A 26,676-nucleotide genomic window follows, 5' to 3' on the forward strand; every position below is an offset into this window, starting at 1 on the left:
TCCGAAAAGAGCCAACAATCTTTGGTCCAAAAATTGACAATCTTAGTAAATTAAGATTTTAAATTGAACACACATATGAAACTATTGTGTATTTTGAACAGAAAAAAAAGGATATTAGCTAAATATACCAACCTTTATAAACATTTTGGACATGTGAGTAAAAACAGGATTTAAAGCAAAATGGTGAAGATGTCCATGTTCTTCTCTTTTATGATGATTATAGTATATAAAGTCTTCAATGTTGTAATGTGATCTGATGTATTCTATGTTCTGAAAAAAGTGAAAAAGGAATGAACATATTTCTTAACATCTAATACATTTGTCATACACAAATGTGTACACTTTTTATGTTGTGCCTTGGATAGAGAGTTGTCTCATTGGCACTCATACCACATATCTACATCAGTAATACTATTAGTTTTAGAATCTTGGCAGATTTAATACAAATGATCATCGCGCATTTATATTTTATCAGATATTTATTCTATAACATCTTTCACTGTTTTAAAGTTCATGACAAGAGAATTCTTATAATTGAGAACTATTCATTTAATTTTCTATCTTTATCAGCCTTGTAAAGTTACTTGAAACCTATCTAGTTTCAATAATCATACATCTATACAAAGTGTAAACAGGAAATTAAATGACAAAAAATATCTAATATTTCTGTACTTCAAACTTTTACTCTGTTTTCAGAAAACTTAAGCTATTTAAGGTGTTACCTAACACTACAGGGAGATAACTCTGTAAAATCAGCTAAACATTTTAATTAGGTTGTTTTGTTAAGAGAATATTAAGCTTCTAATTGATCAAAATACCTATTTGTCAAACTGCTATATAACCAGTGTAATTTTTCTGATAAACTTTGGTTCAAATTTTTAAAAAATTTTAAACTTTTGTCAAAGGGTCAAACTAAATACTTTGTCAAAATTTTATAAAAATTAAACGAGCCAAATTAATTTTATTGTTGGGTATCACCTTAACAACATAGTATAGAGTGAACTGACAAATGAACACAAGGATTGAGAGTTTTATATATGGCATCAGCCAAAGTCCACACGGTCCAAATTGGAAATCTCAAAATTTGACCTCTAAATTATTTGAAATCACACAACCAATAAAATGTTTATTATGAGATCATTCTACCAACTATCACTCTCTTCTTGTTTATTTTCTGTAAACATTATACCTCTTCTCTTCTTATAACTGCCACTCCAACTATCTGGTCTTGACACTGAGCTACAAAAGCTTTAATTTCTGTTCCATCCTGAAAATAAATTTTCCGTTTCAAATGAACATATAAAATGGTTGAAAGATATCTTACTGAACAATAGAAAATTATGCAATTTCTACATTATACACAGCTGAACGGAAGCCCCAATTTAACAAAGGTTTGACTTCCAAATAGGGTAAGGCCATGGAATGTCATATTTCTATTCCGTTGTCAACCATTTGAATCCATGGAAAAAAGAAGTGTAATTTGAACAATAGTAAAGCATAGAGACAAACTTTGATATTATATTATAAAATCTGAAATATCTCTTTCATCAGACCAACCTATCTGCACTAAAATTGTGAACTATGAAAAAGTCATTTGAACAGGGCATGAAAACTAGTTATAATTATTATTCAAATGTAAGGTGAATTAAACATCAGTATTGACTTGACCCTCAGTGGCGGATCCAGAGGGGGGTTCTGGGGGTTGGAACCCCCCTTTTTTTCGGCTGATCAATGCATTTGAATGAGGACATATAGTTAGAACCCCCCCGCTTTATCCAGGGTTGTGAACCTCCCTTTTTAAAATGACTGGATCCAACCCTGACCCTGATAAGATGAAACCATTAGAAAGACAAGACATTAATGTCAAAATTAACATCCATCTCTTTTGTATTTGCATCTAAATTTTAAATGCTTTTTTTTTTTAAGTCAAGCCGTTAAAACTGCTCAACTTAGGTATCTCTTATATAAAAATCATACTTATAAGCTGTTTTACATCAACTGTTTTAAGTTTATCAGCTTTAAAGTATTTGAAATCATTTCTGTAAGGTACTATCAAATTAAACAGAGTTGGTAACTTCGATAAAAATAGGTTAATAGGTTAATGACATTTTCATATTGGTATCTTCAGAAGAAAAACAATCTTTGATAACACCCGTCAGCAACTGAAAATAATTCATTAAAACAATTAAGTATACACCAAAGAAATTAATGAGACTACTATTAATTATGACTTCAAAAGGTTTTAGATTACGATAAACTTAATCTTGAAACAAGACACTCTTTAATTAAAAAATCAATTTTTTATTAAAACTGTTAAAAAATTGATTTCTTTATCAAATTACATAATTGTGGAAGGCAGCATTGATGAAAGTATGTTCATCAAACAATTTTACATCTTCTCCGGTAAAATAGTTACTCCCTCAAATATAAAGAACTGACCTCGTCTCTTCTAGCTTTGTTGAACTGCTGGATATCTTTGATGAGATTTTCATTAAAGTTAATAGTCTTAACCAGTTCCTCTATGCCTTTTAGATCTTTAGAACAGACTGGACGCACATGGAAATCTCTAAAGACATTAAATTATCGTTAAAATCATTTTTCAATGAAAAGTATTGTATCGCAGGTTATATAGTCATTATCATTAAATCTTTTCTTAGTGTTTTTGGGGAAATGAGTTGGTGTTTCTACTTTCATGCATCTATCTTTAAAAGCAATCGACAAACATAAAAAACTTATTAGCAAATTAAATTATTTTCAGAAAATGACCATTTAGGATTTTTTGGAAGTGATTAATGACTTTTTGTTTTTTGAATCCTTTCATCTAAAAACAAGAGTGCACACGCTGAAATGTCTCGCCTTCTATACTAATCATTGATATTATGTTGATAGTCCTAAGTATAAAGCTAAGCTTTAATACAACTGTAACATAAACTTAACATTAACCAAGTCCAAGATAACTAAACAAAGACCAATGAACCTTGAAAATGAGGTCAAGGTCAGATGAACCATGCCAGGCAGACATGTACAGCTAACAATGCTTCTATACAACATATATAGTTGACCTATTACTTATAGTTTAAGAAAAATAGACCAAAACACAAAAACTTAACACTGTGCAATGAACCGTGAAAATGAGGTCACGGTCAAATAAAACCTGCGCGACTGACATAAAGATCATAAAATATTTCCATACACCAAATATAGATGACCTATAGCATATAGTATTAGATAAAAAGACCAAAACTCAAAAAAAACTTAACTTTGACCACTGAACCATGAAAATGAGGTCAAGGTCACATGACATCTGCCCGCTAGATAGGTACACCTTACAATCATTCCATACAACAAATATAGTAGACCTATTGCATATAGTATGAGAAAAACAGACCAAAACACAAAAATTTAACTATAACCACTGAACCATGAAAATGAGGTCAAGGTCAGATGACACCTGCCAGTTGGACTTGTACACCTTACAGTCCTTCCATACACCGAATATACTAGCCCTATTGCTTGTAGTATCTGAGATATGGACTTGACCACCAAAACTTAACCTTGTTCACTGATCCATGAAATGTGGTCGAGGTCAAGTGAAAACTGTCTGACAGACATGAGGACCTTTCAAGGTACGCACATATCAAATATAGTTATCCTATTACTTATAATAACAGAGAATTCAACATTACAAAAAATCTGAACTTTTTTTTTAAGTGTTCACTGAACCATGAAAATGAGGTCAAGGACATTGGACATGTGACTGACGGAAACTTTGTAACATGAGGCATCTATATACAAAGTATGAAGCATCCAGGTCTTCCACCTTCTAAAATATAAAGCTTTTAAGAAGTTAGCTAACACCGCCGCCGCCGGATCACTATCCCTATGTCGAGCTTTCTGCAACAAAAGTTGCAGGCTCGACAAAAAAATAAGGGAACAAAAAATTTGAAAAGAGGTGTAAATAACTTCAAATAATTTCATTTATAAATTTCCATCAAGGAATTTGAAACACTAGTGAGTAGAACTAGAGGCTGTGTCACAGAGCCTGTGTCGCTCACCTTGGTGCATATTAAACAATGGACACAGATAAATTCATGAGGAAATTGTGTTTTGGTGATCGTGATTTGTTTGTAGATCTTACTTTACTGTACATTCTTGTTGCTACAATTATCTCTATCTATAATGAACTTGGCCCAGTAATTACAGTGGAAAATATATTCTAAAAATTTACAAAAATTTATGAAAATTGTTAAACAAGAGTGCACACACTGAAATGTCTCGCCTTCTTTACTAATCATTGATATTATGTTGATAGTCCTAAGTATTAAGCTTTATTACAACTGTCACATAAACTTAACATTAACCAAGTAGCTAAACAAAGACCAATGAACCATGAAAATGAGGTCAAGGTCAGATGAACCATGCCAGGCAGACATGTACAGCTAACAAAGCTTCCATACAACAAATATAGTTGACCTATTACTTATTATAGTTTAAGAAAAATAGACCAAAACACAAAAACTTAACACTGTGCAATGAACCGTGCAATTGAGGTCATGGTCAAATAAATCTGCGGGACTGACATATAGATCATAATATATTTCCATACACCAAATATAGCTGACCTTTGGCATATAAAATTACATAAAAAGACCAAAACTTAAAAACTTAACTTTGACCACTGAACCATGAAAATGAGGTCAAGGTCAGATGACATCTGCCCGCTAGACATGTACACCTTACAATCATTCCATACAACAAATATAGTAGACCTATTGCATAAAGTATGAGAAAAACAGACCAAAACACAAAAACTTAACTATAACCACTGAACCATGAAAATGAGGTCAAGGTCAGATGACACCTGCCAGTTGGACATGTACACCTTCCAGTCCTTCCATACACCAAATATACTAGCCCTATTGCTTATAGTTTCTGAGATATGGACTTGACCACCAAAACTTAACCTTGTTCACTGATCCATGAAATGAGGTCGAGGTCAAGTGAAAACTGTCTGACGGGCATGAGGACCTTGCAAGGTACGCACATACCAAATATAGTTATCCTATTACTTATAATAAAAGAGAATTCAACATTACAAAAATTCTGAACTTTTTTTTCAAGTGGTCACTGAACCATGAAAATGAGGTCAAGGACATTGGACATGTGACTGACGGAAACTTCGTAACATGAGGCATCTATATACAAAGTATGAAGCATCCAGGTCTTTCACCTTCTAAAATATAAACCTTTTAAGAAGTTAGCTAACGCCGCCGCCGTAGCCGCCGTAGCCGCCGCCGGATCACTATCCCTATGTCGAGCTTTCTGCAACAAAAGTTGCAGGCTCGACAAAAATGACTATAAAGGGCAATAACTCCTTAAGGGGTAAACTGACAATTTTGGTCATTTGACTTATTTGTAGATCTTACTTTGCTGAACATTATTGCTGTTTACAGTTTATCTCTATCTATTATAATATTCAAGATAATAACCAACGTGTCGCTCACCTTGGTCTATGTGAATATCAAACAAAGGACACAGATGGATTCATGACAAAATTGTGTTTTGGTGATGGTGATGTGTTTGTAGATCTTACTTTACTGAACATTCTTGCTGCTTACAATTATCTCTATCTATAATGAACTTGGCCCAGTAGTTACAATGGAAAATGTTTGTAAAAATTTACAAATTTTATGAAAATTATGAAAAACTGTTTATCTCTGTCTATAATAATATATAAGATAATAACCAAAAACAGCAAAATTTCCTTAAAATTACCAATTTAGGGGCAGCAACCTAACAACGAGTTGTCTGATTCATCTGAGAAATGCAGGGCAGATACATCATTTTGTAGATCTTGACCTGATTAACAAATACCCCAATGTCAGATTTGCTCTAAATGCTTTGGTTTTTGAGATATAAGCCAAAAACTGCATTTTATCCCTATGTTCTATTTTTAGCCATGGCAGCCATCTTGGTTGGTATGCCGGGTCACCGGACACATTTTTAAAACTATATACCCTAATGATGATTATGGCCAAGTTTTGTTTAATTTGGCCCAGCAGTTTCAGAGGAGAAGATTTTTGTAAAAGATTACCAAGATTTACGAAGAATGGTTAAAAATTGACTATAAAGGGCAATAACTCCTTAAGGGGTCAACTGACCATTTTGGTCATGTTTGACTTATTTGTAAATCTTACTTTGCTGAACATTATTGCTGTTTACAGATTATCTCTATCTGTAATAATATTCAAGATAATAACCAAAAACAGCAAAATTTCGTTAAAATTACCAATTCAGGGGCAGCATCCCAACAACAGGTTGTCCAATTCATCTCAAAATTTCGGGGCAGACTGATAAACAATAATACTTCATGTCAGATTTGCTCTAAATACTTTGGTTTTTGAGATATAAGCCAAAAACTGAATTTTACCCCTATGATCTTTTTTTAGCCATGGCGGCCATCTTGGTTGGTTGGCCGGGTCACCGGACACATTTTTAAAACTAGATACCCTAATAATGGTTGTGGCCAAGTTTGATTTAATTTGGCCTAGCAGTTTCAGAGGAGAAGATTTTTTTAAAAAGTTAACGACGACGGACGACGACGGCGGACGCCAAGAGATGGGAAAAGCTCACTTGGCCCTTCGGGACAGGTGAGCTGAAAATACTAAAGTTAATTTGTAATGGCCTTTATATGAACACAATAGTTGTTAGGTTCAAACAGACTTCCCTTTAAACACTTTTTATTTAACTGCTGTTTGGATATACACATAAGGTGGTCTATGGTTACTTATAGGTGTACCTATGATCAACCATCAGTTGCCTGGTGCATATATCTAAACACAGCCCTAAATTGAAGAAGAAGCCATTGTAACTTAACAACAACCACCAATACCTACTTGAGAAGTCCTGATCTATGGAACACATACAATTCTTGTGGCAGTGTGCTTGGAGATCTTGGTGTGATTCTCTGAAGAAAAAATAAACCATACAGAGTTTTATGGAAAATCGTAAAAAATAATATTGTTATACTCCTGATGCATTTATAAACTCGCTGTTTGATTTTACTTTACATATCAGGGTGAAATTTAACATTTCTTACCATAGAGCTTTTTTTTTAGTGGAGTTAAACATAAATCTATTATGTACTAGCAGTGTGTGATTAACATAATTTAATCAGCTCATAAAGCAAGATCACATAAAGTCTGATATTTATATAAAGATTTCTCAAATGCTGAATTATACAAGATTTGGGTTTTACATCAATATGACAGTAAATAATATAAATTCAAAACTGTATTTTCAGAGAGTTCTCAAATAGTGGAATACCTTGTGCATAAAAATTTTGTTTTCTAAAATTATCATTTATATATAAACCTACCACAAATCCCTGAATCAATGGGAATTCTGGTACAAGATGAGGGACTGTAATGACACAGAAATCATATTGTGGAAACAACTCAAAGGCCGATGATAGAAAGTCTGATGACCTAGAAAAAAGACATTAAAATTTTGAACTAGAATGTGCAACAAAACAGAAGTTATGACAAATTTCTATATCTACCATACAGATACACATTTTTTGTTTGCTTTTTAGCTTTTCAAGTAAATAAAAATATTACTATGGATTCGTTATTATTTGTTTGCTATTAATTTTCTTAATTTTGTTAAGAACTGAACTGCTAATTCAAATGTTTATCAAATAACAAAATTTATAGGCTCTTATTCTGATTTAGTGAAAAACCACAAAACAAAACATCCACGAATAATTTAATTTTGGATGTAACGCGTCTTCTGATTGGCTGACGTTATTTTGTTATGAGCCCATAGACATAATTTAGTCATGTGATCGTGATGTCATCAACGTTTTTTCATGGTTTTCTATGGTTTAAAATGGAATTTAGAATTAAATTATAAGAAATGACTGTAATATTTTTTCTGTCTATTCGAAATAACATAAAAAATGTGGTGCACACTGTTAAATAACCCGCTACGCGCGTTATTCAGTGTGCACCAAATTTTTTTGTTATTTCTTCATAGACAGAAAAAATGTTACAGTCATTCCTTAAAACAGTTTACCTCAATCCATGAGAATAAATGTATCAATAGTATTTGCAAAATAGAATTTTAAACATATATATGTCAATTTTTTATAAGTATTACAAACCTCATTTCATATCTTTCATCAATACAGAAGAGCTGGATACTAAAAGCATTCTGAGCTCCTTTATATATGGGAACAAATCTTTTAGGCAACTGTGTCATTGGTGTAATGGGTTTGGGTGTTCCAAGACGAGATATTACCTGAAAAATATATTATTTCTATTTTACAAATTCATATTTTCAAATAAAAAAAAAACTATAAGAAAAAGATAATTACCTCATATCTGCCCCATCAACCGCTGTACACACAGAAAGGCAAAAATTTATAAATGGACAGACAGGTTAAGAAAACAGTATAACAACTGTAAGTTTTAGGCAATAAATACAAAATAAATATATATGTCCTTTGTTTGAAAAATATCACATTCTTACTATCCTTTTTTTATATCAAATATCCATCAAAACAATAATTTCTAAAAAAAAATCTTCAAAATTTTCAATCTAATAAAAATTAATTGTCTAAATATTAATATTTAAATCTTACTTCTTCCTTGACTGAACTTTTTCTACTAGACTGCCCCGATTGTACCCTCTCTGCTTCTTTAGCTATGTCCTCTCCTTGTCCCTCACTAAGTAAAGAGGTAGAACTTTCCCTCATGTGAGCATCACTTAATTTCTTCTCTACCTTTAGTTCACTTGTTGGACTTGTGGCTAGAAACACATAAAACATATAAAACCCAATGGTTCATGTTGATCTCACAACATCAAAATATAGATGTAACTTTGAAATTAACAGCATATATTACATCAGGAAAAATTCCATTAAAACTTTTCTTCAATAACTTTTTACATCTTTACTTCGAATAAAAGCATGTGTTTATTCTTACAGACAGAAATTTCATCCTTAGATCTAACGTTTCTGGTTACCTTGAGCAGCCCTTGTTTTTCTTTAATTTTAAAAGTTTGGTAAAGACAATATAAATAGCTGCCAAGCCTGCCCTTGTTCCATAGTTTGATTTTGTGAAAATGTTTATGCATTAAGACAATTATTGTCACTGCTACAATGGAAAACAAATGATTACAATAAGTCATGTGATCCTTCACACCAGGTGAGCAAAAAAGTTGTAAAAGGCTAAAATAATTGGAATTAAAACATGATTACAATAGCTCATGTTACCCTTAACACCAGGTGAGCAAATAAGTTGTAAAAGGCAAAAATAACTTACCTCTTGAACTCTGTTTACTTGACTGTCTACTAGCTGACTTCTTTTCCGTGCCTGCATCTGTTGGTTCTGAAGGAGCACCATTCACAGGTGCTTCTTTAGCTGACCCTGCTGACTTTGTAGAGGATGCTTTAGATGCAGGTCTTTCTTCTGCAAGTTCTACAATGAAAATAAATACATAAAAGTTAAACATGAGACAATGAGATGATCATATGAAGGAGTAGGTTCAGTAAGACCCTATTGTCCCAAAATATAGCAGTTTTGCAAAATTGTGAAAATGTAATCTTTAAGATATTTATTGGAAAGTAGAATTTTTCTGCTACACAAATATGGGCTGTTTTTGACAATACAATGCACATATATCGGGTACTAACATCATTAAGTCATGCTAAATTACTAAAATCTTCACAATTTTAGCATTTTAGTTAAATTTTAGACGGTTTCCGTCTCAAATGGAAGTGGCCGCATTCGTGTTCATTCATTATATTGAAATGTAAGTTGCATTTGATGATAATACATAACATATATAAAGGTTGAGGATGAACACGGATGCGGCCATTCATTTTTGACAAAAACCATCTGAAAAGTGACGATTTTTTGCATATTTGATAGATTTTTCATATTTTAGCTTGAATTGGAGGGTTTTTGAATGACTTAATTAGTTAAAATCTGTCACAAAAAATAATTAAATAAATTGAAATAGACACTTAGATAGAAATAGATACTCCTTTCTAAACAAATTGAAAATAATTATATCTGTCCTCTTAAATGCTGTAGACAAACACACTAATTTTTAGGATACTTTTTGTGAATAGCCCATTACTTTGGTTAGTTCACAGTGATTTATTCTAGCAATTTTCTAACTCTTTGGTGTAAATATACAAGCAGTGGCTTAAGTTTGACACATTAGGGATGATTAAAATTGGCACTATTTTTCTACTTCCAAAAGTTCTGAAATTAAATATATCTTAAAAATAATAGTTTGTGTACAGTAAGTTTTCTTGTTGCAGATACATTATATTAATTTCAGTTTGAGTTGTGATGACCAATTGCTATTTTAACTATCATGGCGTTGTTACTTTCATTGACAACAGCATTGGGCCCTTAGTTTCTAGCAATATTTTCATATCAATCTAGATCTACTGCGCTGAGAAAGGAAATTATCAGTACGATAAAAGGATTTTCATAAATAGCAATAATATTCATTTTAACACAAACCTGGAGGTGGACTTGGTGTTGGGGTTTTTGGTGGAACCAGATCATCATCTTGATGTGGTTTCTTCAAACCATGGAAAGATCCTAACTCAAAACATTCATTTAACATATCTGTGTTGACATCATTGCTTATACTCATGAATCCAACTGCTGTTCCTTCAACCTGTCAAAAATACATTTGTATGAGCTTTTCTATACCAGAAAACCTACTTACTTAGCTTCACATTGTACAGGTTCTGATAATTTTCTATGTCTTTCACAAAAATCTTTGGAATGTAAATTTTATTATAAATATTCCCTTTTGTGCTAACAGAAAGAGCAGAAAACACATTTGACATAATAATTTTTAACAAAATCAAAATATTTTTTAAAAAGTTTGAATTGAAGCAAATTTTGTTATTTCTTTCCAAGAGAAGAGCAAGATTTTACAATCTGTAATAATAATTTTATGATGTCTGCTTTACAATCAGCCTGAGAATATTAATAAAAATTCCCATTAACCATTTCTAACAAATATATATCAATTTGATTATAACATTCACTGGAATGGTACTGTTTAAATATGAAACAAAAATTATTTTTTTAATACCTCTGCTACTAAACATTGCATATGGTCATCTTGTGCTTCAATCAATTCAGCAAGGAAGAAATCACCATAAGCCATCTTTAGCATATCACTATGACGATTAAAGATGGGTGTCAGGTCATCATGGTCTTCAACTCTGTAAAAGTCAATATTTAAATCACAGAATATAAAAGTTTAAAATTAATTAATCTAAAAAGTAGGGAAATCTGTTTAAAAAATGTTTTGACAGAAATGATTTTTACATACACTATTTAGTGAAATTTAAATTAATGGTTATATGACTGTTTCTATTTCAATCACACATTGTAAAAGGTAGTGTTTAGAATTAATAAGACTTGTTTAGGACAAAAACAATAGAAGACAAATAAAACTGACCCAATAATATCTAACTAATTTTTTACGAAATGAAAATATCATCCCCTACAACATGATTTCTACTACATACGTTGCCTTTCTGACATGTAGAACAGGAACATGGTTATGTCTGTAGCAAGCAAACAGTGCTCCTTGTGTACTGCTAACACCCTCTCTTTTAGGTAACTGTTGGAATACACCGTCAAGTGAAGCATCTGCAATAGAATAGAGGTGAAAACATGATATTACATCCAAATTAATTGTAGATTCACTATTGAAAGAGTATTGAATAACTATTCTTAAATTTATTGTTACCTATGTTGAATTAAATCAATGACTCTTAAATTGAATTAAAAGAGAGTTACATGTACATGTGCATGTTCTTCAATAGTAATTCACTGTTTTCATGATAAAGTCCCTCAAACAGAATCCAATAGCTATCAAAATCAAACTTGGGCAAGATGAAATATTTATACAATTTTTTTTTTTAACTTTTTTAGACAAATAATCAATTTGTAGCTGAAAGCTAAATTCAAGAAGAATGCAATATTTAGATGCACTATAAAGAAGTATAAAATATCAAATTACACATCAAGTCTTATTTCATTGGACATCAAGAGGCTACATATCAGTTCCAATGACTGAAGAACAAGAATGTGTCCCCAGTACATGAATGTCCAATCCACACTATCATTTTTTATGTTCAGTGGACCGTGAAAATGGGAAAAAATCTCCAATTTCAAATTAAAATTTGAAAGACCATATAATATGGAACATGTGTACTAAGTTTCAAGTTGATTGAACTTCAACTTCACCAAAAACTACCTTAACCAAAAACCAAACAGATGGAAGAATGAATGGACAAAGGAACAGACGGATGCACAGACAGAAAACATAATGCCCATAAATGGGGCATAAAAATTGTATTTTGGAGATACTTGTTTTTAAAGTTTGAATCAATTCTGCATACAAGCATAAAGAATTTATTTTTAATAAGTGTCTCACATCTTCTATCTAGTAAATGCATGAAAACAAGTACTCCATGAAAATTTGTAAACCCTGACAGTGTGACACAGTATTTAATTAAATAACATACCAGGATAAGCTTTCATTGGTACATTCAGGAATAAATAGTGTAAGTCAGGAACGGCATTAAATGCAGTACGGATTATCTCCCTTGCACAACCACTGGCATATTCTTTCTTTGCAACAAAATAATGCATATACAAGGAATTTAAAGCTGATGTTTTAGGAGTATCAAACATCTTGTGGAACCACTCCTCCCAGGTTGATGGATCAACACCTTCAATGTTGGGATAATCAAAGAATGCTGCATGACCAAGGATTTCTTCTTTGTCGTTACATAGAGTGACCGCTAACACAGCTTTCTCTCTGTGAATTAGAGAAGATTGATAAAATTAATAAATTGGAAAAGTTTAGAATCAAATTACACAAAATGCAATTAAATATTTGTTTTATTTACAGAAAACTCCAAAAATATAATCCAGATTTTGGTTTTCTGTATACTATATTTGTACTGTTATATTTTTAATAAATTAATTGTAACATGGTATAGCATTAGGTAACTATTTCTGACTTTTTATATTTTTCAGTAATATTTCTGACTTTTTGTCTTTGAACAGAAAAAAATACAAAGATGAAGACAGATATCCTGTGTTTATTTTTTTTTTCATGGAATACAATCTCCATGATCAGTCAGATACATTTAAGATGATAGAATATTTCATGCTGTGGCAATAAGTTAAAAAGGGTAAATTTTGGTTTGTTCTTTTTTAATTTTGGATGTTAAATCATGTTTTCTTGTATTTAAAATTAATAATTTCATATATGTAAAATACAATGTTTGGTACTGTTGACTATGTGCATAACAATCTCTAGACTTGTTTCAAACTGATTATTATGACTTACATTAAGTTGACAACATTAACTCTTCCAAACAATTGGTCAGTTGAACTGTTCACAAGCTTGATAATGTGTGGTGCATCTAGCGATTCTGTTCTTCTAGCATTTACAACCTCTGGGGGACCATCCACAGGTGTAATTGTTGCCATGTTTTCCAATTTATGCAAATTCTAGAAACAAATTAAATCAAAAATGTATAAATTAATACTGTGATGACTGTAGCATAAATGCCAACACCCCTTTTTGCAAAATCAGAAAAAAAATAAAATGCTGTAATTTGCGTTTGATCTGTAGTCAATTTTTATTTAAGTTTTTAAACTATTATTTATTGTAATATTAGTACACTTACTGAGGGTTCATTTAATTTTGGTGGGAACAATTGTTTGTGGATGAAGGAAAACTGGCATGTTTGACGATATTTAATTTTGTGGTTCCCCCTTACCCACATGATAAATGAAAATTGGTATCCAATAAAAAATAATTACCGTACCAAAACTCGATTACAAATATATATCAAACATAAAATCAACAACAAGGGTGCGAATGTGAATTGGCGTGAAAGTATTTTAGAGCGATTGTACCAGCTAAAGATAAAGCATTGAAAAGAACTTTTAATCGCAAAGAAAGGAAAAGAAAGTGTCATTAATCAATTAAAATACAAGTCTCGTCACAGAACTTTTGTATGAATGACAACACGGAACCCCTATTCAAAAAACCTGCAACTCATAAAGGAAAAAATCTGATGATTCTGTTTGTTGACAACATCCCCAGAAAACCTGCCAAGAACTATAGTCGCCGTCAGCTGAAATTTGTAGCGGTTATCGGTAAAAATAATCTAAACTATCAATCGGGTTCACTCAAGATATAGTTTTTCACATTCCATTCATAAATCGCAAAAAGAAAAACCACTACTGACCTACCTTTTAAGTGATCGCACTGTAATAATCCTGACCTTCACTTTTTCATAAACGATTTTGAATGGTGGAATCAGCCATTGTTTTTACCGGAAGTGTTTCCGTGGAGTTCAATTTCATAAAATTTGCATAAAGCGCGGGAAACCTTATCACATCAATGAAAGGAACATTTCAGGAAACTGCGTACAGTGACGAATGTCATATGTAAACAAATGATCCTCATAGAAACGAAGATGGCGGAATTACAATGAAAAATGTACTAATGAGTTTAATACAATAGAGACATAAAATTACCAGAGTGATCGAAATTACAGATAGAGATTTAATAGCCCCACAGGACGCAATTACGACTGGACACAATTACGAACGATTTCCAATGTTTGCCCTCTGAGATCATATTTGTTTATTTTTATCAATAAATGTTTTTATAAATAAAAACCCTATTAAAAATCCCTTGTTTTCATGATAATACAATTTATGTGCACTTGGTGAATGTTGATGACGATGACAAAATCATTCTGAAAATATTATAAGAACGGCAATCTGACCTGGAAGTTATATAAAAAAATACATAAAGGTAAGTGCATATTGCCTTCTTTTGTTAATATATAGAAAGAAAAATATCTCCTGATTCTGTTCATATGCGTGATGCCTTTTATCACGCCCAAATAACCCCACAATTGACGTTTTTTAGACTCTTGTGAACCTATTTATGGCCAAAAGAAAATATGTTAATTTTATTGATAAGTCCAGAGAACTCCGAAAGAAATGTTGACCAATATAAAAAAAAAATCATAGATGAATGATAAGTACACCACCGAAATGGATAAACTTGAATTTAGTGCTCCTTTAAAGGAGGAACTTACACAAAAACAAAAAAATTCAGAAATCTTTCCTTTACACATGACCGACATTTCGTCTGCAACCACTGCTGAAGTAATTGAAGTAAAAAACAAACTTGTGCTTTTTATTTTCCTATGAAAATGTGTTTGAGATAAAGATTAATGTATGCTTTATCAATATAGACTGTTGTCATTGATTTCTTCTGCAAGATATATCAATATAGTGCTGTTCGGAATTGCGTCCATATGTGGCTCTCTTGACCCGTAAAACGAGGTCACGCAAATCTTACTAAAGTACCCCAAAGTGCATAAAAATTTATATGGGATATGATGCAAAATGGAAAGCCTTCATACATCTTAAATTCTATGGTATAAAAAAATCAAGAAAAGTAGTCTACATAAAAAAATATTAATCACAGTTCAAAAATCGTTCGTAATTGTGTCCGGTGAGGCTATAGTGTCATGTTGACACTTCTAAAGACTAAAGACTAATATTCTGGAAAATGTGAAGGTCAGGATTATTACAGTGTGATCACTTAAAAGGTAGGTCAGTAGTGGTTTTTCTTTTTGCGATTTATGAATGGAATGTGAAAAACTATATCTCGAGTGAACACGATTGAAGGTTTAGATTATTTTTACCGATAACCGCTACGAATTTCAGCTGACGGCGACTACAAAATTTAAAGTTTCCTTACAAAATTGGTAAAATTTGAGAAAATACTTTCTTGTTCAATCAAGTTGAAGAAGGTTATTGAGTTAAACGTCGTTGACAGAGGAATTCATGTGAGAAAACAGCTATATAATTCCAAATTATCATGTCCAACCTATCACTTGATTAAGCTTGACATGCATAAAATGTGCCTGATTAGTAAGTGATATAAGGACTAGTTCAATTTTAAAGTGTTATTTTTTAACTAAGAATTACTCAAATGTCTATTTCTCATACATTTAGTGTGGATAATCAATATATATTCTCACTTTTTTGGAAATATCAAAGCTTTACCGCCATTGCAAAGCTGCTACTTAGCAACGATACTTTATAAGTTTCGTATATCAACAAATATCTAATATGATTTCTTTAACAAAATAGCATATTATATTTTATGATATAATGTAATTTCCAATCATTTTTGAAAGTAATCAAGGGACTGCAGTGTATTTATTTCTTCTGAATATTTGTCATCAGTTTCGAACATATCTATTTCCGTTTCCGGAAAAACAAATTTCGATATTTGAACGTCCACACTTTCTGTTTAGTTAGTTTTATATTTAAAAGGCGCTGTTTATGTTAATTTAACAAGATGCTTGAAGTTGACGAAGATGGCAAACGCAAAATGCCTAAAGTGGCAAAGGTGACGTTCTCAAACTTTAAAAATGTTTATCCTATAGGTCCTATCCTATATCTATGACCCAACTTGGCATTTCAATTTTTATGGCATTAATTTATGCATTTACCAGTTTACATTTTCAATGATTTTGATGAAATCAAGAAGGGTAAATAACTGAATGGGTGCGAGAAATCTCGACCGGAGTAATATTGGTCTGTCTGCAAAAAGACAACTCCAACTGTATGAAAACTAACTCTGACTGTCAAGAAGTCAACTGGGACCTCCTGTCTTAAGTTTTTAGTATGAGGCAGGCATTACCTGTGAATGGGGACGAAGCCTGTATGATTTAATTTTTTTGTAACTTACATATTTGTTATAAAAAAAGAAACGGAAATACAGTAACGTTTCCGATTTTGGTTCTGTTGTTAGGGATTTTACTTGTGACGTTATTTAAGTAATGACGTCATGTTCAATGTAAACAAAGAAACGCAATGCATCAGGTAACGTTAATTCATATCAAAGACAAAGAATTATTTAAAATGAAATATTGGTATTGTGTTCCTTGAGTTCCTATATTTTAGTAGACTACTCAAAGTCTCAAGACAACAAGACCGGAAAAGGAAGTAGAATACAGCAAAGGCGGGAATTGAAAAAAGCAACAGAAAAAATTTGAACGATTTTGAGTTCATTAGTACAATGAAATTCCGGATTTTTTAGTGATTTTTCTACTGTAATAGGGGACTTTGGTCTCATATAATAATATGAGGCAGACATTACCTGTGAAAGGGAACGAATTCTGTATCAAATTTTTTAATTTTAATTCTAACATATTGTAATGTTCAAAAAGAAACGTAAATACTGTAACGTTTCAGATGTTTATTCTGTTGTTAGGAATACTCGAAGTCTCATGACAAATGAATCTGGTAAAAAAGTCAATGATTTTAATTTCATAAAAATTATATATTTTTCTTTTTTTTTCTACTGTTATAGGGGAATTCGTCCCCTTATTATAGACAGGTGTTACCTGTGAAAGGGGACAAAGTCTGTTTAAATTTTATTTTTTTCAATCATATTTTAAATTTAGAACCTGTTTAATTCGATGCAGGCGAACCTAGAAAGGGGACAACATAGTCTGAATACTTTGTTTTTTAATAGTCCAGCATATTTTGCTTTCAAACTCTTAAAACAGAAACGGAAATATGGAAACTTTTCCAACGTTGGTCCTGTTGTAAGGGATTTTAGCTGTGACATCATTTTCAATGTAAACAAAGAAACGCTATCATCAGGTAACATTATTTTATTTTTCATATCAAACACTTATCATCTTATCAAACAAACAACAAATTAGCAGGAAACAATATGATACTCCTTCCAATTTTACAAGTTATCACAAAAGAAATGAGAAGAAAGAAAGAGATTTCTGCGGAAATGTGGGAAAATGAAAAAAGTCTGAAAATTAAAAGTTAAGGATTTTGAGTTCATGATGGTCATTAGTAGTTAATTTTTTTTTTTTAAATTACTGTATATTGACTTTCATTCTCTTTGTTTGAAGGTTAAGAACAAGATGCCAGCACCAGTCCAGATTACTGCAGAACAGTTACTCAGAGAGGCCAAAGAGAGGGAATTGGAGCTTGTACCTCCAGTATGTTGCTCATAAGGGTTCCAAAAAAACGCATAGGGGTTCAAAAAAGTTTTGAATTTCAGTATTATTTTACCAACAGCTTTTTATTTAAATCAGATGTTGAAAAAAACATATCCTTTGTTAAAATCACCTGTATTGAGATTTTGTAAACTTTGCAATATTGGTTTCAGTACCTAACAATTTAAAAGATGCTCTTGAATGATAGAGTATAACTTGATCGTGTCTACATTTGTATATGGCTCTAGCTATAGATTGGTAATTTTTTTTAACTCCTTTTGAATTTCAATAAGTATCAATTTGATTTGATTTAATTAGTTGGTCATTTTCAATATATATTGAGAAAGGTCACTAAAATAGTATTAACATGATAACAATACTGATATAAACAAACTTTTATATTAAAGCCTCCAAAACAGAAGATATCAGATCCAGATGAATTAGCAGCTTATAAAATGAGGAAAAGAAAAGCGAGTACAAATTTATATATCAGATTCTAGCAATTTCATGCATATTTGTCTTTTTGAGCTCAATCCTATTTTTGTAATTTCTACCATATAGATTTCTTTTAGAGGTTATGATTATGAATTAGTTTTACCCTATATAAACAAGATGTTGGTTAGACAATATTTACTATGTTAGGATGCTTCTTGAAAATTTCTGATACATGTACTGTGAATTAATTAATATTTGTGTTAAACGAGGGTATGACACACTGGAAAAAAAAAGATAAAATCTTTATTTTGAATGACTTTTAATTACATGTATATACATTCTTTGTATGCTTTTTTTTAGCTTGCTTATATTATTTTTTATGATAGGCATCTGAGGATAACATAAGGAAGAATAGAACAGTGATGATAAATTGGATAAAATATGCACAGTGGGAAGATTCACAACAAGAAGTTCAAAGGTAATTAATCTTAACTTATAAAATAACTTTATGGTTGCATAGTAAGGTACATATACAAATGACATATTGGTGGAATCTGTACCAAAATCAAACTAAAGACTATAAAATTGGTCCTGCTGCTTTCTCTTAAGTTCACATTATAAGTAAGTTAGTAAGCAGGATTGAAGCTAAGATCTTGAGGTCTATAGTCATTTTTGCTTGCTACTAAAAAAACTTACCTTTTCGGGAAACAACTTGTATGGGCACAAAAAAAACAAGAATAACAAAAGGTGTTTAATGTGTTCAGCTAATCATCATCATTTGTATTATGTTTATAAAATATGCATTTCACATTATAAAAGGTTACTTTTTGACAGATATTATTGTAGAAACTCTTTCCATGGAAATAGATTTGCTAGACATCTTTTAAGTATGTCTAAATTAAGACAACTTGCCATACAATACCCCTGAGGGTTATAAAAAGTGTGAGTAAAATTTCCTTTCTTAGCTGAGGTTTTGAATGTGGTTTATAGAAAAAATAAAATAGGAACCTTTTTCCATCATGTTAATGTGATGTTATATTGTGCTATCTGAAATGATTTTGCAATTATATTCAATATGTCCTATTGCCATATGGTATAGGAAATAAAAGTTCATAAAATTGACACTGAAAACAATAACAAGTTAAAAAAAGACAACAATCTGACCAAATTGCAAAAAACGGACTAACCCAACCAATGGGTCTCCAATGCAGTCTACCATTATAATAATGCAGTTTTGTATTGTGGAAAATAATTTTGTTTACTTATTTTTCAGAGCCAGATCAGTTTGGGAAAGAGCATTAGATGTTGACCATAGAAATATAACAATATGGCTAAAATATGCTGAAATGGAAATGAGGTATTATTTACATATGAATTGCAAAAAAGTACCTTGTTTTTAACCCAAAAAGAACATATTAGAACAGTTGATTAATTGCAATGGCCTTATAAAATAGTTTTAAGGTAAATAGTAAGTTCCTGAAATACATATATACTGTTATAAAAAAAAATGAAATTAATCCTTTATGAATTGGTTTCCTATTTTTTTTTAAATATTTTCTTACTGAATAACAACTATTTTTGCGGAAGAAATGTATCTGCAATAAGCATTTCTGCAGTAATAAGTAAACAACAGCACATTGTTATATGATTACTTCATACATGTATGCTTTACTTTGTATATGAAGATGTTAAAAAACTTTAAAATACTGTCTTTGTTTCAGAAATCGTCAGATAAACCATGCTAGAAACATCTGGGATAGAGCACTGACGATATTACCCAGAGCAAATCAGTTCTGGTATAAGTATACTTATATGGAAGAAATGTTAGGTAACATTGCTGGTAAGTCTATATTTTCTACTTTTTATTATAAAACAGACATTTTTTGTGATCATATGATCATGAGTTTTTCCATTGCAGTAACTGCTGTTGTGGCCACTTTGATATAGTATTTGGAAGTTGGTTAAATATTTGCATGAATTAATCACTATGCATCATTATGAACAACGTAAAGTTATTGTGAACTTGTTTATTTTTAATAGAAAAAAAGTTATATGGGTACAATACATAACATAGTTTGAATTGAAGGAGATGTTTAGTGTATGGCAACAAAACAGCAACCCAGCAACATATTCTGAATTATCAGTTGCAAGTGGCAATTTTGATAGAATTATTTGTGTGCAGTCTTTCCTGAAATCACATTAGTTTATCTTGCATTCTTGTCGTCTATTAATTAACAAAAGCATAATAAATATGTAAAAAAAAACAGTGATATCTTTGTATTTTTTATAAATTTCTTTATAGGTTGTAGACAGGTGTTTGAGAGATGGATGGAGTGGGAACCAGATGAACAGGCGTGGCATTCTTACATCAACTTTGAATTAAGATATAAAGAATTAGACAGAGCAAGAGTTATATATGAGCGTTATATCCTTTTATTGATCAGTTTTTGTGTGACTAATGTCTTGTACTAAAATATTGCATTTATATTAAGAAAAAACAAGTCTGTGAAAAGAAAATGTACCAAAAAAATAATCTATCTAAAAATTTGCAGAAATTTAACAAATAGACTTAACTTAAAACCCAAAAGCAAATGTTCAAAAAGAAAAACCCTATTAAAAACTTTTGTAGGAATTATACAAATAAATATGACTTTTAAAAGTCAAGATGCTAAAAGCAAATGTTCAACAGATAATCTGAGTAAAAATTTGAACTTTAGAAATATTTTAAGCTAACTAGCTGAACAGTTAATGTTAGTTTTCCTTAACTTTTTAACTTGTCCTTGTACATCCTGAGGTGAAGAACTGGATAAAATATGCTAAGTTTGAAGAGAAAAATAGTTATATCAGTAGTGCTAGACGGGTTTATGAGAGAGCTATAGAGTTCTTTGGTGAAGATAACATTGATGAAAGACTTGTTGTTGCTTTTGCTAAGTTTGAGGAAGGCCAAAAAGAGGTAAATACTGTTAAACCAACATTAATGATATAGAAGACTTAAAGGTGGATAGATGTCTCATTGGCGATTAAAAGTCTTATTGGCGATTAAATGTCTTATTGGCTTTTGTTTTTTAGAATAAGTTTCAAAATAAGAATTGGTCTATAGTGCATTAAGTAAAGAATACCAAAATTTAAAAAAACAGAAAACCATTTAACTGGTTCAATGAAAAAAAATATAAAGTCAATTGAACCCAAACATCATAAGTTAATGGTGAATAAAAGAAATGCTGATTGGGGCTATAAGAATAAAATTTATAACTGTGGATACATTTATTTTCATGGGTACCAATTTTTAAACGACCGCAAAAAAAATATTTATATGATGTCATTGTCTGTGGCGTCATCGGAAGACACATTTGGTGTCCAGACAATAACTTTAGTTAAAGTTTATGGATCTCTATGAATTTATTATTAAAAGGTTCAATACCTCAAAAGGAACGTCTAGATTGATTTTGGGGATGATGGTCCCTACCGTTTTGGAATAAGGGCCCCAAAACAAGATTTTTCTATTTTCAGGATATCAACACAGGTAGAAGGTTTGGATTGATTATGGGGGTTATGGTCCCAAGTGTGTAGAATTTTTGGACCAAAAGGGACCAAAATAAGCATTTTTTTTTAGTTTTCTGTCTATAACTTGTGTTTAAGTGTATAAATCTCACTGTAAATTTATTTTTAGAAGTTACTGTTTAACTATTAATATTAATTTTAACCATGACTGTATGTCATTTTATATTTTGATATTTTATGATGTATCTAAATGAGTAGTTATTGTTGCCAACTCTATTAGAAATTTGAATTGAGATTATTTTTTTTTTAATAAGGAAACAGGGAAGGTGAAAAAAATGGGGGGGTGTAAGGGTGTAAATTTTGTTTTCATTTCAAATTTCAGAAATTAAAAAGAATTTTTTTACAAATATTTATTTTGAGAGGATTTATATTCAACAGCATAGTATTGCTCAATAGCCAAAAAAATAATTAAAGTTTATTAGAACACACTCATTCTGTGTCAGAAACCTATGCTGTGTCAACTACTTTATCACAATCCAAATTCAGCACCGTATCAAGCTTGAATGTTGTGTCCATACTTGCCCCAACTGTTCAGGGTTCGACCACTGCGGTTGTTTAAAGCTGCGCTCTGCAGAGCATCTGGTTGTGGATTGCGGAAAACTTGCCTTTTAGTGGATATGTCATTTCATGGTTTTGTCAAAGTCTGTATACATAGTGATAGAAAATTTATAATTCGTTGAACATTAAAATTCTTGGTTCACCTGAACCCATGAAAACCACAAAAAATTGGTATACAATGAATAGTAATGAATCCACAGTAGATAGAAAATGTCAGCCAAATATTTGGACCTTAATTTTGTTGAGGGTTTTTGAACTGAGAGAAAAACATGGCACTCTATTTTCATTGTACTATGATGTTTTTATTCTCTGGCCAACATCACTGTTCAGCATATTAAATGATGTTTTATTTTCAGCATGAGAGAGCCAGGTTGATATACAAATATGCCTTAGATCATCTTCCAAAAGATAGTTGTCAAGAAATATACAAACATTATACCGTCCATGAGAAGAAGTTTGGTAGTCGTGCAGCTATAGAGGATGTTATTGTCAGTAAAAGAAGATTTAAATATGAAGAGGTATGGATTTATAGAAATACTCAGTATATGTGAAAATTATATTTATAGATTTAAACTTTGCGCCCTCTATCTTTTAACTGTCAAGAATGTTTCCTGAAAATTATAATCAATAGTGACAACCAAAATATTTCATTTTGCATTTTAGTTTTGAATACAAAATTGAGAGGGAGGGGGGTGCATTTAAGGCTCTTTTTTTAATATTTATCGCCATTGATGATTAATGATGAGATAGGCACAAATTATATTGCTATTATGAAATTTCTTTTAATATCAAATTTTAAGCTAAGGGAATATATAAGGGGTTTAGGTTTGCCATATCAGCATATGGAAACAAATAAGTTGAGAAACAAAAGCTTAGTCATGACAAAACAAAACAAAACAAATCTCAATTTAACACTGAGGTTGTGTGTTCAAACCTCGCTTGTGCAGGTGCACTTGACTCCAGTCTAAATTGAGTAAGATTGTCAGTTTTCCTACCCAAAGTCAGTGGTTTTTCTCTGGGGCTCTGGCTTCTTTCACCCATAAAAATGACTGCCAAGAAATAGGCCAAAAGTGGTGCTTAAAAGTGGCTTTAAAACACCAACTTACAATTGATTTTTATCTTTACACCAATGGTATGATAACAGTAATATTCAAGCTGATTATTTATAAAGTTGTATGTGTATTTAGTTAGTAAAATTTACAGACAAGTTTCTATTTTTCAGGAAGTGAAAACTAATCCATATAATTATGATGCCTGGTTTGATTATCTGAGGTTGTTAGAGGCAGATGGAAATACAGAACAAATTAGAGAAACATACGAAAGAGCGATAGCAAATGTACCTCCATCTAAAGTAAGATAATAAAAAAAAAAGTTGTGCAACAAAATCAAAATTTGTTGATATAATTTTTTTTTACGCACATACCATGTGAAAATGAACTTGTCTGAGATAGCTAGCTGGTTTACAGTGATTGGTATTGTGACAGGGTAAAGTCTATTGTATAAATATAGTAAATTCTATGTTGATTTAAGATGTAATTTCAAGTACGGTAAATATTCAGCAAAAGAATGCATTTCAATGCTATTAGAGATCTTTGCCATCAACTAAGTTCCCTCATGGACAAAATCACTTAGACATTTGCTGAATGGTATTGACATTAGACAGGCACATGACCATACAGTGGGGCCAAATATGCTGTTTTAGTAGCTTACCTCCCAGAAAAAATACAAACAAAAACAAAGTCAGTAAACTCTGTATAAAGAAATAACATAAAAAATGTGGTGCACACTGAATAATGCGCGTAGCAGGTTATTTTAAAGTGTGCACCACATTTTTTATGTTATTTGGATAGACAGATAAAATATTTCAGTTATTTCTTATAATTTAATTCTAAATTCCATTTAAACCAGAGTAAATCATGAAAAAATGTTGATGACGTCACGGTCACATGACTAAATTATGTCTATGGGCTGATAAACTAAACAACGTCATCCAATCAGAAGTTTCATTCAAAATTTAATTATTATACATTAATAACATTTAATTTGCCTCAACCAAATGTTTATACCCACAAAACACAGATCCAGTTTGAATTTGCTTGGCGTCACTTTTATCATTGTAGAGTTATGCTCCTTTACCAAAGGAATCCTAAAGGGAAAATTTCTGAATTTTACATTTCTGTTCTCGAGCTTAAGTTTGACTAAACCAAATATTATGAAATTTATTAACAATGCTTACTACCACAGAACTCACTTTTACTATTCTTGAGATATGTGCCCTTATAACCTTATATGCAAGCAGGGGCATTTCTAGGTCCCATAGATGCATTCTCCATTTATTTTTAATGTAAAAATATCTGTTTTCTAGGAGAAACGCCATTGGAGAAGATACATATATTTATGGATCAATTATACTGTTTATGAAGAATTAGAAAATGATGATCCTGATAAAGTCAGAGAAGTGTTTAAAGCCTGTTTAGATGTGATACCTCATAAAACATTTACATTTGCTAAAATCTGGCTTTTATTCGCTCAGTTTGAAATTCGTCAGAAAAGTTTACAAGGAGCCAGGAGAGTGATGGTAAGATTTTAGTATTGATATTAGATTCATAGAATTTAATTAGTAGAAAGTGTACTTGTATTTTTTTACATTAGAAATTGTATAAGTTTTATAAGTAGCTTGATAAAAAATCAAATACATCATTTTAAAAGAATGTTTGTTTTGGAAAATTTGTTTGTCTGAAAATTTCAATCTGCACCAAAATCTTTCCCAACCACTAGTCCGAAGACTAGTTTTCTGATATTTTTGTGATGCATCTTAACTAAATTTTGCACTTACTAGTCCAATAAAAGTATTACTAATGTATATTTTTGGACTATTGGCTGTGCAGACTGAAATTTTAAAAGACAGATAATAATGTTTTTGAATAATTGAAATTAAAAAATAATTTAAAAAAAAGGTGAGAAAGCATCTGTAGAACAAGGTATCAACTTAAAATATAAATTTATTATATATCTTGTAAACTTTTTTTCAGGGTACAGCAGTAGGTAAATGTCCAAAAAACAAATTGTACAGAGGCTATATAGAACTAGAATTACAGTTGAGAGAGTTTGAAAGATGTAGGATATTGTATGAAAAATTTCTTGAATTTGGACCAGAAAATTGTACAAGTTGGATCAAGGTAGGCAATATAATTTGACAACTTTAATACTAAGGTTATGTTCATAATACAGAATAGTGAAAAAATTAAGATGAATGAAGATATTTGTGTCAAATTCAGTGATTTCAAGTGTTACATCATTGAAACTGCTATTTCGTGATGTCTTTAAATAACATATGGTCCTAGATATTTTTGAATAAAAAAATCTAGAATAGTTAAAATGTTTTTTTTTACTATGGTGTATACTTATGCATTCAAATTGAATTTGCTTTCTTTGTTGGTCCATTAATTCTTTTTATGCACCACCTACGATAGTATAGGGGCATTATATTTTCTGGTCTGTACGTTCGTTCGTCTGTCTGTCTGTCTGTCTGTTTGTCCGTCAGTATGTCCGTTCGTCCCGCTTCAGGTTAAAGTTTTTGGTCAAGGTAGTTTTTAATGAAGTTGAAGTCCAATCAACTTGAAACTTAGTACACATGTTCCTTATGATATGATCTTTCTAATTTTAATGCCAAATAATAGTTTTGACCCCAATTTCACGGTCCACTGAACATAGAAAATGATAGTGTGAGTAGGGCATCTGTGTACTGGGGACACATTTTTGTTACTTAATATGTTAGATTTTTGTAGTCTGCCCAGACATGAAATAATTTATATTTTTATGGAATTTACATTAATTTGGCAACAGTTAATGCCCTTGTTTCTCCAGAAATATAAGAACAGTTAGGGTATTATCACTAATCTTAATAAATATAATTGTTATGCTTATCTTCTGCTTTCATTCCTCTTTTATAAACACTTTTTCATAGTTTCTGGTATAACTGAACATGCTTATTTCAA

At 31.1% G+C, this 26,676-nt stretch overlaps 2 protein-coding genes across 4 annotated transcripts in view; one reads left to right on the forward strand and one right to left on the reverse strand.

The window, feature by feature from the left end:
• LOC143068987 (cilia- and flagella-associated protein 61-like) overlaps nucleotides 1-16,222 on the reverse strand; it is a 50,325-nt gene extending 34,103 nt beyond the window's left edge. Inside the window, exons 1-14 of one of the 2 annotated variants that reach the window (XM_076243406.1) lie at nucleotides 16,136-16,222; nucleotides 13,408-13,571; nucleotides 12,575-12,870; nucleotides 11,570-11,693; nucleotides 11,128-11,260; nucleotides 10,542-10,701; nucleotides 9,327-9,482; nucleotides 8,645-8,811; nucleotides 8,165-8,301; nucleotides 7,379-7,487; nucleotides 6,897-6,967; nucleotides 2,440-2,566; nucleotides 1,190-1,267; nucleotides 133-270 (exon numbers count right to left, since the gene is read on the reverse strand). In XM_076243406.1, the coding sequence (XP_076099521.1) occupies nucleotides 133-270; nucleotides 1,190-1,267; nucleotides 2,440-2,566; nucleotides 6,897-6,967; nucleotides 7,379-7,487; nucleotides 8,165-8,301; nucleotides 8,645-8,811; nucleotides 9,327-9,482; nucleotides 10,542-10,701; nucleotides 11,128-11,260; nucleotides 11,570-11,693; nucleotides 12,575-12,870; nucleotides 13,408-13,550 (1,839 nt within the window). In that variant the 5' untranslated portion in view covers nucleotides 13,551-13,571; nucleotides 16,136-16,222. The other variant, XM_076243405.1, reaches the window with a different exon arrangement.
• Nucleotides 16,223-16,374: 152 nt separating this feature from the next.
• LOC143068994 (crooked neck-like protein 1) overlaps nucleotides 16,375-26,676 on the forward strand; it is a 34,938-nt gene continuing 24,636 nt past the window's right edge. For both annotated transcript variants that reach the window (XM_076243418.1, XM_076243417.1), the window contains exons 1-12: nucleotides 16,375-16,509; nucleotides 18,038-18,127; nucleotides 18,532-18,594; nucleotides 18,946-19,037; nucleotides 19,833-19,916; nucleotides 20,281-20,399; nucleotides 20,862-20,984; nucleotides 21,334-21,512; nucleotides 23,035-23,196; nucleotides 23,901-24,029; nucleotides 25,044-25,256; nucleotides 25,711-25,857. In XM_076243418.1, coding sequence (XP_076099533.1) covers nucleotides 16,459-16,509; nucleotides 18,038-18,127; nucleotides 18,532-18,594; nucleotides 18,946-19,037; nucleotides 19,833-19,916; nucleotides 20,281-20,399; nucleotides 20,862-20,984; nucleotides 21,334-21,512; nucleotides 23,035-23,196; nucleotides 23,901-24,029; nucleotides 25,044-25,256; nucleotides 25,711-25,857 — 1,452 coding nt within the window. In that variant the 5' untranslated portion in view covers nucleotides 16,375-16,458. The remainder of the gene's footprint in view (nucleotides 16,510-18,037; nucleotides 18,128-18,531; nucleotides 18,595-18,945; nucleotides 19,038-19,832; nucleotides 19,917-20,280; nucleotides 20,400-20,861; nucleotides 20,985-21,333; nucleotides 21,513-23,034; nucleotides 23,197-23,900; nucleotides 24,030-25,043; nucleotides 25,257-25,710; nucleotides 25,858-26,676) is intronic.

The sequence above is a fragment of the Mytilus galloprovincialis genome, chromosome 3, assembly GCF_965363235.1.
Source record: "Mytilus galloprovincialis chromosome 3, xbMytGall1.hap1.1, whole genome shotgun sequence".
Classification (NCBI taxonomy): domain Eukaryota; kingdom Metazoa; phylum Mollusca; class Bivalvia; order Mytilida; family Mytilidae; genus Mytilus; species Mytilus galloprovincialis.